This window comes from Rhinolophus hipposideros, assembly GCF_964194185.1.
Source record: "Rhinolophus hipposideros genome assembly, chromosome: 7".
NCBI classification, from domain to species: Eukaryota; Metazoa; Chordata; class Mammalia; order Chiroptera; family Rhinolophidae; genus Rhinolophus; species Rhinolophus hipposideros.
This window is the reverse complement of record NC_138053.1, coordinates 57762400-57778088: the sequence shown is the minus strand read 5'-3', so window position 1 is coordinate 57778088 and position 15689 is coordinate 57762400. Positions and strand designations below refer to the sequence as shown.

The 15689-nt window shown below is 37.7% G+C and overlaps 1 protein-coding gene across 13 annotated transcripts in view; it reads left to right on the top strand.

The window, feature by feature from the left end:
• Positions 1–15689, top strand: part of MAST4 (microtubule associated serine/threonine kinase family member 4) — a gene marked incomplete at its 5' end in the record, with an annotated part of 545031 nt that overhangs the window by 294614 nt on the left and 234728 nt on the right. For 8 of the 13 annotated variants that reach the window (XM_081053917.1, XM_081053915.1, XM_081053906.1 and 5 more), the window contains one exon: positions 6047–6082. The exons of the other annotated variants lie outside the window; for them this stretch is intronic. In XM_081053917.1, the coding sequence (XP_080910043.1) occupies positions 6047–6082 (36 nt within the window). The remainder of the gene's footprint in view (positions 1–6046; positions 6083–15689) is intronic. 13 annotated transcript variants of the gene reach the window in all.

Genomic DNA, 15689 nt, shown 5'->3' with positions numbered 1-15689 from the left:
AACAATCCATCACTTTAGACCCGCCAATCCTTCTTCTCAGCAGAGTAGACAGGTCACTTCTTGAAATTATGTTTTGGGACAGACAGGTATTGTGGAATAGTATAGATACCCATGTGGAAAATTTTAACCAAGGGTTTCAGAGGCTGGAAGAGAGGAATTGAAATCTTATGATAAATACCTTTGTTTGATAAATGAGGAACTCACAGCTCAGAGAATTTGAGAATTGCTTGAGCTTAGATCATTCCTTGACTGTGAACTATGACCAGAATTTAGGGTTCCTTCCCTACCAGGAACCGGAAAGCAACCTTTCCTTCTTAAGGGCAATACACTTGAGTTGTAATAGGTCATCAGCCAGGATATGGGTATGTCATGTTCCATAAAGGCATGCATTTTAGCATCGACATTCACAGTGTGGACCACATAAAGGGTAGACCTGACAGGCTATGCTGGACTTCACCATGGTTGTCATGATGTCTTTGAACATTTTGGAAAGCATGGCCTCAAACTCTTCCTGAGAGTTTATCCTTAAAACTGCAACCAAAGGGAAGACCTCGGTTCTCACACATGCTCCACAAGGACGTTAAATTTGCTCAGAGGAATAAAGAGACTAGTGACAGCGACACTGGTGGGGTATGGCTGTCCCAGCTGCAGTCCCTGGCAGTCCCCAAATGCGTCCATTATCCAATGAGACATGTGAGCAGAGCAGCTGACTTCTGTATTGTTCTCTTTACCCTATTGTGCTGTAGTAAGTCCTGACTGTGGAGAAGTAGACGGTGGCTGGAAGAGTTTGATTGTGTCTTGGTGTTTCTCCTTACATTGTCTGCCATTTCCTCTGTCATTCTGACTCCTGAGAATTCAACTCCCTGCCCTGTTACTCTTTGAGGCAGCCTACTGTCAGACCTAAACAGCTGGGGTAAAATTATTTCAGGGTTTCCTTTCCTGCTTTTCTGCGATAGGGACCCCACTCTGAGAATTCTGACTGGTCATTTTTTTCTTCTGAATACACATGGATTGTCTTTTAATGTCATATGAAGTTACCACTTCTGGGATGAGTTTGAAGACATTCATGCTTATGTGTTGGAACATAAGACATGCCCATATTGAGGGAAAGATTTTTAAATGCCTTTATTCTAAAGCTATAAACTGGTATTTCAAGAAGTATTTCCATATTTTATCGATGCTTATGTGAAAGTGTTCTTACTCTGTTAGAAAACATTACTTTGGTATGTGCTTTGTACTCTTTGTTGTGTAGGAAAAATGATTTCTAACTTTTGTCGTATCATAGAGACCAACGGGATTAGCCTTGTGGTGACATTAGCACTGATTGCCAAGCTCTTACGAAGGTTTGATTTTCCAATGTGTCTCATTGTTTTTGGTGGTGGTGGTATGCGCTTTTACTCAAGGAAGTCAGATGTGAGACAGAGGTTATCTTTTGTATTTGTTTTTATTTTTCGAAAACTGAGGAGGGTATTTGCTTTGAGGAGTTGGCACCATGTGATAGCCTCGTGTAGCTGCTGTGGAACAAATGATGTTTACTGCAGGGACAGTGGGAACCTTCCCCCAGGCTGGCAGCAGGACAAAGGGAGTGAGTGTTCTGTTTCATTCTCAGCTCCCGTGGCCTCTCTGCTGAGACCTGAACAGTATTTGCTCTGCGTGGGGCACATGAGCCAGTGCACCAGGGGGTTTGTATTTCAGGGTATAAAGCACGGTGTTTAGTAGCTTAACAAATCAAGAATCAATTATCTGGGAGAATAAGCAGAAGGATTTTTTGTGTCTAGGATAAATTAGTTTAAACGCTAAAACCAGTCCTTGTGGATTAAAGAGCACTTGGAAGCAATGGAGTATATTTTTAAAATGTACTTGACATTATACACGGAAATGAAATTAATAGTTGAGTATACCGGTTTCAGGCCTTAGGGGAACGAGGGTGGCTTTTTCAGGTGGGATTCCAAGGTATTGCCAATTTGTATGTAAATGTACTTGATTCTGATAGAATCACAAGGAGAAATAGTGTCATCAAACATCTGGTTAAACGCATGTTACTTAATTATAGTCTTTGAGAATTCAGGCTACTTAGCTCTATTCTGTTTTCTTTTCTGAGAGATATTGGTCAGCTGTATCTTTAAGAGCACAGTAGGGATGGGGATGGGGATGATGGTGGTTGTCTTTGGACAAAAGGGGAATTAGAATAAAGATAGTTAAAATTCATACTTTTTGAGGATCTGTCTAGTCTCTCCCTACCCAACACAGACCTTTTATCTACTATTTAATATCCCCTAGGCTGTATTATGTGAAGTACCCAGGAATTAGGAATTCTATTTGTGTTAATCCACAGCAGAACTTAAAACAACACAACAAAACAAAACCCAAAACAGCTTCCTCTCATGAAATTCCATGTAGCATGAACCAATTTTCAGCTGTCCCAGGATTCACATGACCCTACATAGTCTAGTAGTTAAGGCTTTCCATAGCAGCTAACAGTGATTCCCCCCACTTTTTTTTAAATTGCTTTTTTGAAGAATAATTGGCATGCACGAAACTACACTTGATGTACTAAATTTCATAAATTTTGACATATGTATATACCTATGAAACCACATCCATAAAATATCCATCTTCCCCAGAAGTTTCCTCTGACCAATTTACAATCACTCCCTCCATTCCCACATGATCAATCAGGCAGTTGCTAGTATTTTCCATACCTAGTTTGCATTTTATAAAATTTTAAATAAATGAAATGATATTATTTGTACTTTTTTTGGGGGGGTGGGTCTGGTTTCTTTCACTCAGTATAAGTATTCTGAGATTAATCTATGTCATAGTGTAGGTTAATAGTTCATTACTTTTTATGGCTAAGTAATATCCTATTGAATGAACACACCATAGTTTGATTATCCATTTACTTGTTGATGGACATTTGAGTCCCTCATAGGTTTTGGCCCTTGTAAATAAAGCTGCTGTACGTGATTGGTAAATTTTCTCCAGGCTTGCGGCTCGTGTTTGCAATCTCTTTACAGTATGTATCAAAGAGCAAAATTCTAAATTTTGATGAAGTCTAATTTATCGCCTGTTTTTTTGTTTGTTTGTTCCCCCCCCCCAGAAGAGTTATACTTTTTTAATGTATATTTAGGTCTCTGATCTGTTCTGAGTTAATTTTGTATATGGGGTGCACTATGAATCAGAGTTCATGTTCTTGCGTATAGGTATCTGTTCCAAGACCGTTTGTTGAACAGACTGTCCTTTCTTCACTGACTTGCGTTGTACTTTCATTGAAAGCCAGTTCTCCATATATGTGTGTGTCTATTTACAGACTTCCTGTTCTGTTCTGCTGACCTATTTGTCTTCCTATCAGTACCACCCTGCTTTATTACTGTAGCTTTTCAATAAGTTTAGATAACAGATAGTGTTAATCCTCCAACTTTGTTCACTTTTTTTCAAAGTTTCTTTGGGTATCCTAGGTTTTTTTAATTTTGGAATCTTGTCAGTTTTTCCGAAAAACGTCTGCTGAGATTTTTATGGGAATTGTATTAAATCTATATAGATCAATTTCTGAAGCTGTGAAGAGTTTTCCAGTGGTATAGTGAAAATCTCGTCTTGCTGACAGATTAGAGACGATAATGTGTGAGTTAATACAGTGTGGACAGACTGGGATGGAATTGTCCCCCGAGATGTGCTCCTAGAGGAGAGGGGTGACCCAGCTGGAGGAGACTGAGTGACCATAAGTGACGAAATACTTTGTCAGAAAGATTCCCCTCAGAGAATCTCAAGAGAAATGTTTGGGTGTTTGGTTCTGAGAGCAGCTCAAATAAAGATTTCAAGCTGAAGTCAGAGGGAACTAGCCACATTTCTATAACTACAATGGAGAGCTAAGGCTTGACATATTTGGAAGTAGAAGAGGAAGAACGTGTCCAGACAAGCTTCAGGTCCAGAACCTCATGTGTCCGTGTCTAGTAGAGGAGAGCACCACACGGCCTGGAAAGGTTGTGATACGGGAAATCTTAGGGAGTCATCATGCTTTAACGATTGCTGCAATGACTGAATCTTATAAAACAATGGAGGTTAGTTGTACATTTGAACTTACAGTTGGTCTGGAACACTGGTTCTCAACCAGGGGTGATTGTGTGCCCTAAAGGGACATTTAACAATGTCTACTGACATTTTTAACTGTCACAACTACTGGGGAGTGGTGTTTCTCCTGTCCGTCTAGAGGGTAGAGGCCAGGGATGCTGTTAAACATCCTACAAGGAACAGGAAAACATCTCCCACCCCTGCAACAGAGACTTAATCTACCCAAAATATCAATATGGCCAAAGTTAGGGAAGCCTGGTCTAGAGAGCAAGGACCAGAAAAGACAGTCGAATGAGAGTGGAGCTGATTGATTGCTCTGACACCTCTTGTCTATATTGTCTTGGGAAATACTCTCCTGTGGTGACTGTGGAAAATTACCCAAGATGGTCAGGAATTAGTCTGTGCAAATCTCCTTTGGGCATGTTTCCAGAAGATGTCTAAAAATATTACTATCAAATAAAGCTAGTTTAACAAAAGCATGCTTTGACTACAAATAAAAGAAATGTTGACCATTTGAATTAATTTACTTAAGAAGAAAATATTTGTTTGGACATGGCATAATAAACTCAGAGATGAGTTTATTAATTGAGATACTTTTGATTACCAGCATAATAGAAAGGCTAACTCAATTTAATGGCTGAAAAAATAAAGGAAACTTACCAACTCTTTTAACTAAAAAGTTCCGGCTTCTTGCCAGGGTTGATCCAAAGGTTGAATATTGACACAAAGACCCAGTTTCTATAGTTCATTTCATGGCAGACTTCCTTCCTAGCTTACAGATGGCTGCCAGCAGCTTTCAGGGTTACTTTTTGCTTATTCATTCTCATGAGGAGAGGATTTTTTTCCCCCTACCTTTATGCATTTCTCTTTGATTGGGCCATCTTAAATTATGTGTCCACCCTCAAATCTGGTAATATTTATAACATTACTCTCATTAGCTTAGACCAGTGCTGCCCAGTAGGATAGCCACTAGCCATATGTGGCTTTTGAACTCTTGAAATGCAGTTAGTCCAAGTTGAGATATGAAAAAAAGAGTTTGAAGTATATAATAATTTTTATATTAATTACATGTTGAAGTAATAGTATTTGGGGATGTATTGCATTAGAATACAAACATAATATTAAAACTACCTTGACGTGTATCTTCAATTTTTTTTTTTTTTTACTGGGACTACTAAAAAATTTTAAATTATGTAAGTGGTTCCAAATTGTATTTCTGGTGGACAGAACTAGTTTAGACCACTGAGGAGTCCCTGGGAATGGGATGGACTCTTTCCCACCCAAACCACGTGGCAGATACACATACGGGAGGGAAATGGAATGGATACTGGGCAAGTAATCAAAAACGAACACCATGTGCCTGTCATAAGCAGAGAAGAGATTATTGATTTATTTACCACTATTTTACTAAGGATAATGTCTGGAAATACTACAACTCTACTTCCCATGATAAAAGCTAATTTTTTTCTTAAATGTACATTTCAAAATTATAAAATTAATATGGTGCTCATAGTAGCTAGTGAACCAGCACAAAGATATACTAAGAGAAGCTAAATAATCCTCATCTCCTCCAATCCCTGTCTCCACTCATCACCCTAGGGCAGACATTGTTAGTCTGGTCTGTACTCTCCTATCCCTTACTTCATTCATTCACACACACTGTTTTGTTGCATTTGTTGCTGCTGTTTTAAGAATGAGATTGTAGCACTCACTCTTCAATTTGATTTTCTCACCATGTCAATCTTCTTTCCAAGCCAGTATCTACAGATTTATTCCATTCTTTTTAATAATTATATAATAGTCTATATCACAGTATAGTATATATCACATTTCATTTAACCATTTCTGCATTGATGGATATTTCATGTTATTTTCGGTCCCACCTCTTCCTCTGCCCCACAACAAACAGTGCTGCAATAAACATCTTTGTACCTATCTCTTTATGTACTGGTCCTTTTTTTTTTTTTTTTTTCTATAGGATAGATTCCCAGAAGTGGAATTGCTTGGTCAAACGGTATGTGTATTTTTTATTTTAATGGATATTGCTAGATTATTTTCCCCAAAGGAATAGCAAATCACATAAGAGTACCTATTTCTTACATGCTCACCATCATTGGATGCCACCTCTCCTTTTGGTTCTTGCCAATCTTTTTATCTATGATCATTACTTTTCTTCACTACCACTGATACTGAGTATATTTTCACATGTTTATTGTTCATTGAATTTCTCTTTCTTCATTTTATATTTATTTCTGCAGCCCATTTTCTATTTTGTAGTGTTTTCATTTTACAGTTTCGGGAGCTATTTTGTTTTAGAAATGTTAATCCTTTGTTGTATGTGTACAAATATATCTTTATAATTCTTGTTTCTGTGTATCATGTCTTTTGCCAAATGAAAATTGTTTATTATTATTTAATCAAATATATTTTATTTTTTCTTTATTGCTTCTTAGTTATCTGCTTTGCTCAGGCTGGTGTTGTCCATCTCAAGGTCATACAAATATTCTCTTAAATTTTCTTACTCCAGTTTTAAATTTTATAAATGATATAAGAGTCTTTCTTTTTTTCTTCCCCTACTGGATAGTTAAGTTACATATATCCTAGTTATAACGAGAAATTTTATTTTTCATGGGACTGAAATGTTAGCCCTTATCATACAAAAAGATGCCATATATATTTGGATAATTTCTAGACTCTCTATTCTCATCCCTATATGTCTGTTTCTTTTTCAACGCCATTCTGTTTTAAATGTAGTGGCTTTATAGTGAGTTGTAACGTCTGGTAAGTTTTCCTTCACTGGTCTTCTTTTCGTACTTTTCATGTTTGTTTATAGCCTTTTTTTATTTTTTTCATTTATTTCTGGTTAAATTAAATTAAAAAAACTTAAAGTTGGGCAGTTTCATTGTAAATGTTTTGAATATTAAAGGTATTATAATAATACATGTGATAAATAGAACTAAAAAATTAATATTTCTTAGTTTGGTGAATCTTAAAGACAATTCTTAATTTTAGATTCATATTAATGTGATAGTAGCTTATTTGTGTTCACTGACATTCCTAATTGCTTTTTGGAAACTTTAGTTGTTATTTTTTTAAGGTAATAAATACCTTTGTATTTTTCTAAAGGCATTTGAAATATTGGAGCTAAACACTAAAACTGTCTGCAATTAAAAATAATAGTAATATTGTTTTACAAATGAATACATATACAAGTACATATGAGGTCTGTATTTGGCTTGTGAAAGCAAAAAAGACATCCCCATGTACTTGATTATAGAAAAACAAAACATTAGTTTGTTCTGTAGCCAAAAATGAAATGATGAAATAATAATATATTGTGATTTTTATTGAATGCTATACTTGAAAAAAATACAATTATGTTTTAAAAAAAATGAGATTCCTATAAGATTCCTAGTACTTTCAAAGGCATTATGATTCAAATAAGTGGATTAGCAGTTTTTTGCATGTGTATAAATACTAAAGATGGTAATTTAGATAAGGGGAAAATTAATTATATTAAGACCAAAAAGGACTTACTAAATTTAGAGTTAAATTTAAACTTTCTATATTAATTTATAATCCTCATTAAATGAAAACTAAATATAATTCTTCTGCTCTGTTCTAAAGAAGGTAATGAATAGTCACCTACTGACTTCTATTCCATACTCATATGAAACCATCAAATAATCACTCACTGTACTCCAATTTTGGTCTTTAACATCAATATTACTTTCCGCTAAAGGGCATCAAGACTTTTTGGAACATAACTGGATTGATTAGGATAGGGAAAATTTGGGTGGTTTGGAACCCTTTTCCTTTTGCTAAAGAACACGCATGCTTTCAAACAGTGTGTGGAGGTTAAGCTACGAAGGACAAATGAATCAAATTGAAAGCACTGGTCAATACTGGAAATTTAAGTGACAGAGGAAATAAGAAGAACAAGTGGAACTTACCAAGAGCCAAAAGCCAATCATGTTATACCAAAGGTGACAAATGACATAAACTGTGCTAATAGGCATATCATGTTTTCAAACAAGCTGTATTTTAATCAACTCAAATTGTGTTTCCTGTACTCAAGTTTCAATCACCATCAAAATTGAAGAATTGATAAGTGTAAATATAAAAAGGTATACAGTATATTTTAAATATAATTAGCATTATGTAAATTCTACATTGTTAATCTTAAAGTAAAATTGTTTTTAAAATATATGGAGGCTATTACAGAAACTTAAAATCACAGTAAAAAACAGTAAATAAGGGTGTTATAAGATTAATAATAAAAGAATTTTGTTCCTTTTCCTTTATAATACTGTCACATATTTAAGCCTCCAATTTGCTCTAGGGCTGCCTAATCCTAAAGACTCTGGGAAGATAGAATTGCTTAAATAAGGATAGGGAACCTCTCTGCTTTTGTAAAACAAATAAACACAAACAGCCACCAGTGAGCAGGGATTGGAGTGGCTAAAGGAGTGCACAGGTAATAAACAGAGGTTTTATTCTTGAAACCAGAAAAACTGCAGTTGCACCCGTGTACCACCATATTCAAAAAGCCGCTATGATTAGAGCACTTGAAGTGATAAACTGGGAAGATACAAGCACCAGAATAATTAAAAATAACATTTACAGGACTTGAAGAATGAGGAAGGAAATGCCCCAAAACGGCAACATTGGGTAAAAGTAATCATACATATTGATTTAAATGAATCAATTACTGGTATGTTGAACCCCTCAGTCTTATGTGGGCAAGTGATGATATTATTGTACTGACCAAAATACAATGATGTACCGTCAAAAACATTTCTGGTGTAATGTTCCCTAAGGCCAGGGATATCTTTCATGGACCTAATGAGATAAGGTAAACTGGTACCCACTTTAATTCACAGGTATTCTCGATCTAGACCAAATTGAAATAAAACAACCTTATGTGACACTGTACTTCTAAAAGATAAAAATATTTTACCACCAAAAATTAAAACTGAATCAGGTAAATGTTTTGTGCACATTAATGATCAATTTAAGAGTTGTGCAAGTTGCCTACAAATGACCAAGGTACAATGTAACCTCACGTAACATTGTCCTAATTTACCACTATACCCTTGTTCTTGTTAAAATGTTACCCTTATTAAATATTCCTTTGTGTGCTTGGCACTATCTGAAAATTGTCTCAGAAGAAAATCTCACCAGTTTCCCGTCTTTATTTTGCCTTAATCCACCACTAGAATATGTCCAGCCTCCTACACATAGGAGGTAGAACAAAACATTGAGACGCGAGATCCAATGTAAGAGTAAGACTTCCAAATTGCTTCACTTTTAAAACAGGTTTGCGTCGGTGGTACAGTGTGGTATCACCAGAGAAGATATAATTCCTTTGGAGTGAGGACCCACTCTATCCCTGGGCTCGTTGTACACATTATAAATCAGCTGTAATTGTGATTCTCAGCACTCGGTTGTTCTGCAGTCAGGTCTTCTGGCCATTAAGAAATGTGTTGAAACTGCTCCATTTATTCGGGTGAAGCCACTGAGTCAGAAGTCACTGACCCTTATTTGTTGTGCCTTATAGAGAAATAGCTCCCTCTTTGGGGAAACCTGTTGTGAATGGGAGACATGTACTGCCAGCTGCATTTCACTTCCAGGTCAAGTTATTTCAAAGAATGACATTTTTAAATGACACATTAAATTTGGCCCCTTGTATTAATCCCCACAATATTTTTATCCATCTAAATGTTTAAATGTCAATCTTCTTGAGTTTTCTGTTGTCATTTCTACTGAAATTCACATTCTAATGAAATTACTGTTTGCCAAAAAAAAGTAAAAAATAGCTACATTGGTCCCTTCTCCTAGTATTGGATTTATAAAGGGCCAGCGTACTATCCCTTAGAAAGGGATAGGACTCTTGAAATGGATTGAATAGAAACTTCAAAAGTGAACCTGTCAAAGCGATGATAAAAAAAAAAAAATGAAGCTGTTTTAAATATAATTGCAGTTGTATTCAGCAGTGGGAAAAAAAGTCAAAGCATTTCTCTTGAATGCCATCCTGAGGTGTGGAACATTGTGTGAGAATGGGTAGAATATTCCCAAGAAGGAGCACACCTCAGCATTCTCCAGTTCAGGACAGCACATGTCCCCCTACCTCCGATTTATCTTACCAGGTTTCCATCAGATCTGTTAAGGCCCCTTCGTTTTCATCTTCTTAGATATCCAGCCATGGAGCATAAGATCACATTTGTAGGCACACAGTAACTGAACAAATATTTTCTTTTACATGGTGCTTTCAGAAGAATCCTTTTATCTCTTAGATGGCTAGGCTCCTTGGATGTCTGAACAATGAAGAATCTCAGTGAGCTATTTCTACACCAGAACCCCAGGAGCTTAACAGACTTTGAAGTGGATTGCTCTTCCTGTGGGGCCACAAAAAGTGGGGTTTTTCATAGTTCTTGCATTGATGTCTGCAAAGCCAGCTGGCTTTGTATAATGAGCTCCAATGCAGTATAACTGATTAAAAGAAACACCAGGTAGTTGAAGGCTTTCATACCCGATGTGAACCTGGCTGAAAGAATGGTTCTCTTGGGGTACGTTAATGTTGGGGAATCTCACTCTCTCGTCTTTAGGGGTCAGCCAGTGACAATTAAGATAGGTGTTGGCTGCAGGAACCTTCAAAATGAAGGCTGAAAAAAAATGTCTGTAGCCAGCGATTGGAAGAACTGACTTGAAAAGAAATGAAGCTGGCCCCTGAGGGTTGTAGGTGCTTCCTGAGGTTGGAGCTCACACGCTTCAAGTTATTCTCTCATTCTTGGCTTCTTTTTCTTGTGATGCTAGAGCTGCATCCTCCTGAAACCAAAAGTTCCACTGCCTTGCACCTCAGGGCAACCCTCACCCCTCTTCTTTGCAGAGTGTAAAGACTGATAGGAGGCCAAGCACTTGCTTTCTTTGTTGCTCACATGAAGTCTCTCTGCCCATGTTTGTAACCTTGAACACTGACCTTAGACTACGACAGTCATATATTTTAAGCTGTTTTGAGGGTGTGGAAAGGGAGACTGATGAAACTTGGCCTTGTAGGTAGAAGGATTCAGAGATGTAACAAATTGGTGTCTGGTTTCATAACCTACCATCCAATTATTGGGAAATGGGGTTTGGAGCAGAAGGAAGAAAAAGCTCATCTTAAGATGAGCTTTAAAAAACGTGTCATAAAAGAAGTAGCTGGCCCTGGATTCAGTTGTTTTTCCATCATCAGGAAACACTTGGGTCCTGCAGTGTATGCTGTATGATAGGGGTTTAAAAACCAAACCACCTCTGCGTTTCATTTTCTCCCTGTTACCCTCTCCTCTTATTGACTCATGAGATTTGGTGCTGCTTTGCTGTCAGAGTGGCAGTGGCGGAGGACCAGGGACCTGTATTCCGTTGAAATAGCTAATTTCAGAAGAGTTTGTACATTTTGACCCCTCTGAACTTCTATGTGTCCTTTCAAAGAGGGAAGTAATTCAAAGCTGGAGGCATTTCCAAGAATTGTTAGTGGAGAGTAAACTGATATGACCCTATTATTATGGTCTTTTTCTGACTGATGATGTAGAATTTATAGTATCTTAATAAGTAAGGGCTGATTGGTCTTTGTAGAAAATAATAATTTAAGTAATAGTTCTATCAATCACACAGGTGATTATTATAGAGGATCTAGAAAACACAGGAAAAAATGCATTCAAAATTACGTCATTATCACATAAAGAAAAGGTAGCTTAAAAAGCAGAGAATTTAGCTTTCACTTGTGTCTTTTGATGCATTACAAATTTTTTCCTTTAGGTATTTTCAGCATTACACTCTCTTAGCATTTAAGAAATGGGGTAGCATTTTATTTTACAGTGAAAATTCTTAGGTCATAAAGCATTAATCGTTTTTTCCTGGGTATTTCCGTTGTAGAAATATATAGGAGTATAAGGAATAAAAGTTTTTATCCATAATCTCATCTCACAAGCATTTTATTATATTTCTTTACAGGCTGTTTTCTACATGTTTGTTACTTGATGGTTATTGATTCTTGGCGTACATTTCCTTTCCAGCTGGGAGACACTTTTTGGCACTGACCAGTCGTATATGAGCTGAGTGCCATACTGGCCCACAAAATGTGCTGTATCTTCAAACAGAATCAGCCAGGAGAACGAAGTGCTGGGCAGTTTCTTGTGGTTATGTCTAGTTGTTTAGGATACTGAGGCATTTCCTTACTTTCAGTCATTCGTTTTATAAAATTTCAAATGGTAATATTTCCCCTACAGCTGTTAGCGGTATTTGCTTAGGTTCCAGGAAGCTTGCACTTTCTATGTGCAGGAAATCACTCTGAACAACACATTTTAATAGGTTTCAGTAGCCACAAAAAAGATGCTATATTCATTTAGGGAACAGAACAGATTTTCTTTGTTTTGCTTTAACACTTGGGGCTTTATAAGATTTCCCCAGAAACCAGTACTGCAGCCATTCTTAGCCAAGTTGTGATTTGTAGCATATTTTATTGATCAGGAGGGTTTCCCAGAGTGCCTCAGGATATATCATTAGTGTAACTTTGTGCATGCCGTCCTACTGGAGTGGAGACTCCTTGCGTTCAGGGAGTTTTGTTCCCGGCTATGTCTTCTGTGCTTAAAACCATGCCCGGCATGTAACACTTGTTGCATAAATAGTTGTCGAATATTCTTTTGTGTGTTTTAAAATCACATTATCTCCCTGACTGCCTAATACTAACCCATGGACTAACCCATTAGTTAGTTGATTGAGCAATTATTGAATTCCTATATTAAATTGTTCAAACTTTTGGTGAAAACCTGCTATGCTTTAAATGATAGATGTTGGGTCCTCCACTTAACATGGCTGAGCTTAGTCCAATTTTATTTTCCTTCTTGCATTTACGTCTTTCATGAAAACAGATAAGAGTGATGAATTCAGTACTGATTAATGTTTTAACGTTTTTCCAGCCCTTTATATAAAAGAGTGCAATTTAAACTTAATATTATCCTAAATTCTGATTTGTCCATTTTGGCTTTTTGTCAAGGAGAATTTTAAGTGACGTAGGCTTCCACTTATTAATTTGAATTGAGAAGTGCCAGAAATCGCCATGCAAAGTGGGCTTGCCACTGGTCTGGCTTGTGCCACCACCTGTATCATAGCTTTATTGAGGGAAGGTGCAGGTCACACAGATAAATAAAATAGGTATTTATTTAATAGCAGTAAAATTAAGCTTTCGCGGTTACTGCTCCCCTGGTGTGAATACATTTATCGGATAATTATTCTTTGGCTAGATGAGGGAAAGATAGGAAAGAAATAGAAAGGGTTTTTTTTTAAAGTAACCAATGGGACTGTGACCAAGGAGCACCATCGTTTTAGGTGAGTTGTTTTTCATAGTAAAAGGATAAAGGCGTGCATGAGAGCAATAAATGACAAATTCATGTTGGTGGTTACTTCTGGGGGGAAAAGGGAGAAATGAGATCAGGGAAGAGTGCTGGAGCCTCAGTAGTGCTCATTTGATTTATGAAGTTGAGTAGTTGATACACAGGTAGGTATTCATTATGTTATTCCTTTCATAGACTTGTTATTACCAACAATAAAGGACAGTGGATATGCATGGGAGTGAGATATTCCTCCACTTCACTTTTATCATTAAAAGGTTTAGCTTTCTTCACCAGCTTTTTCGGCCTTTGCCATTTTCAGTGCTTTTCAGACAGATCCTGTGTTGAAAAAGCCAGGAGAGGAAAAGTAAGGAGAGTTGTTATATGGAAGCAGAAAAACCACATTTAAGAGATACTGACAAATAGAATACCCTTAGATATTTGAACTTATTGAATCATCAGAGGTGAGTGGTTACAATGCCTCCCGATACGTAATCATTTGCTCCTACTCTTCTTTTACTCAGATAGTTCTGCTTCTACATCAGCTTTTGGCAGCTACATATCTGCATTTCTATCACGTGCACAGACTTTGAAACATAGGCACCCAATTTAAAAGCATATACCTTCTCATTATCTTGGTCATAGTGATAGATGATCCTTGTTAGATGGGAAGGTCCTGTGGCTTCCTCTCACTCTCACCCCAGCCATCAGGGAATATTCCTGGAACTATGCCTGGAAACTGCATGGCTGGAGCCCCAAGTATGTACATGATGGTAGCTGGAAATTATGGGCCTTAAGAAGTAACGTGAGGCACACAGAGATATGGACACTTAAGCAAAAGGATAAATTGTGCCAGGCCCAGGGAGGTGGGGGAGGATGTGCCTGAACCCCATGCATTAGTTCGCTAGGGCTGCGTAACAAAGTACCACAACCTAGATGGCTTAAAGAACATAAAGTTCTTATTTCAAAGTTCTGGGGCTAGAAGTCCAAGATCAAGGAATCCGCAGAGTTGGTGCCTCATGAGGACTATGAGGGAGAGACTGTTCCAGGTTTTTCTCCTAGCTGTTGGTGGTTTGCTGGCACGCTTTGGTATTTCTGGGCTTGTAGCATGCATCACCTCCATCTCTGCCTTCATTGTCACGTGGCGTTTTCCTTGCGTGCATCTGTGTCCAAATTTTGCCCTTTCATAAGGATTAGGGTCCTCCCTAATGACCTCATCCTAACTTGATCATCTCCAAAGACACTATTTCCAAATACGGTCACATTTATAGGTACCGGGGCTTAGGACATCAACATCTTTTTGGGGTAGACACATACCCCAAATTCATAATACCCACCTCTGCTTTCTCATCCCCACTGCTCACATCTGGAAGGCAGACTCCACCTGCCAGTAGGCACTGTCTAGCTTGAGTTTATGGTCTGTCGAATGTCTCCTCATTTTTTCACTAAATTCCTCTGAATGGGCTCCATCGCCTGCTGATAGAGAGCGTGAAAGGACTTTGGAAAAACACCCCGATAAGACAAGTTCCTTGTTAGGGAGATAGCAATTGAAAGTTGCTTTTGCCAGAGAACAAAGCCAGGAAGAAATATGAGTTGCTCCTTGCTACTGTTTCTTTCCCCCTTCTATCCAGGCTCTTCTGTCCACCTCATTAGAGCAAAGACTAATGTCTTGAAATCCAATCAATTCTACTTTACACGATGGCAAATATACTATTTCTACCACATTACCTGTGAAATAGGCCTTTGTAGATAAACCTGGAAATGTCCCCCACAATTTATAACATTGTTTCTCTGAAAACAGAGTCTGGTGTCACATTTCAGATGCCCCTTCAGAGCACAGCTGAGTGTGTTGCAATAAGCTGGGGAAATGGAGTTGGGCTGGACTAGAGGGCATAGCAGCTTTCTCCCTCCCCAGTCAGAATGCACGTCAGGATAAGATGCAGAGGGACATTCTGAGCAAGTGTATTCTTCCCTGATAGAAGGCTATCACCTCCCTGGGCAGTGGTGTCTTTTTGCTGACCAAGGCTAGGCCTTCAGGGACCTCACAGATTCCGCTGAGATAGTTTTATGCCCAGAAATAAAACCGGCTGGAACACTGCAGAGACATCCAGCTGTATACCCCATATCCATGACTCCCTCTACTGATAAAACTCTGTGTTTTTACTTATTTATTTATTTTTTTTGTCAAGGTGGCAATGTCCTCAACTAAAAGACCACAACTACTAGCCTCCTTCCACATCTAGATATAGCTGTGGT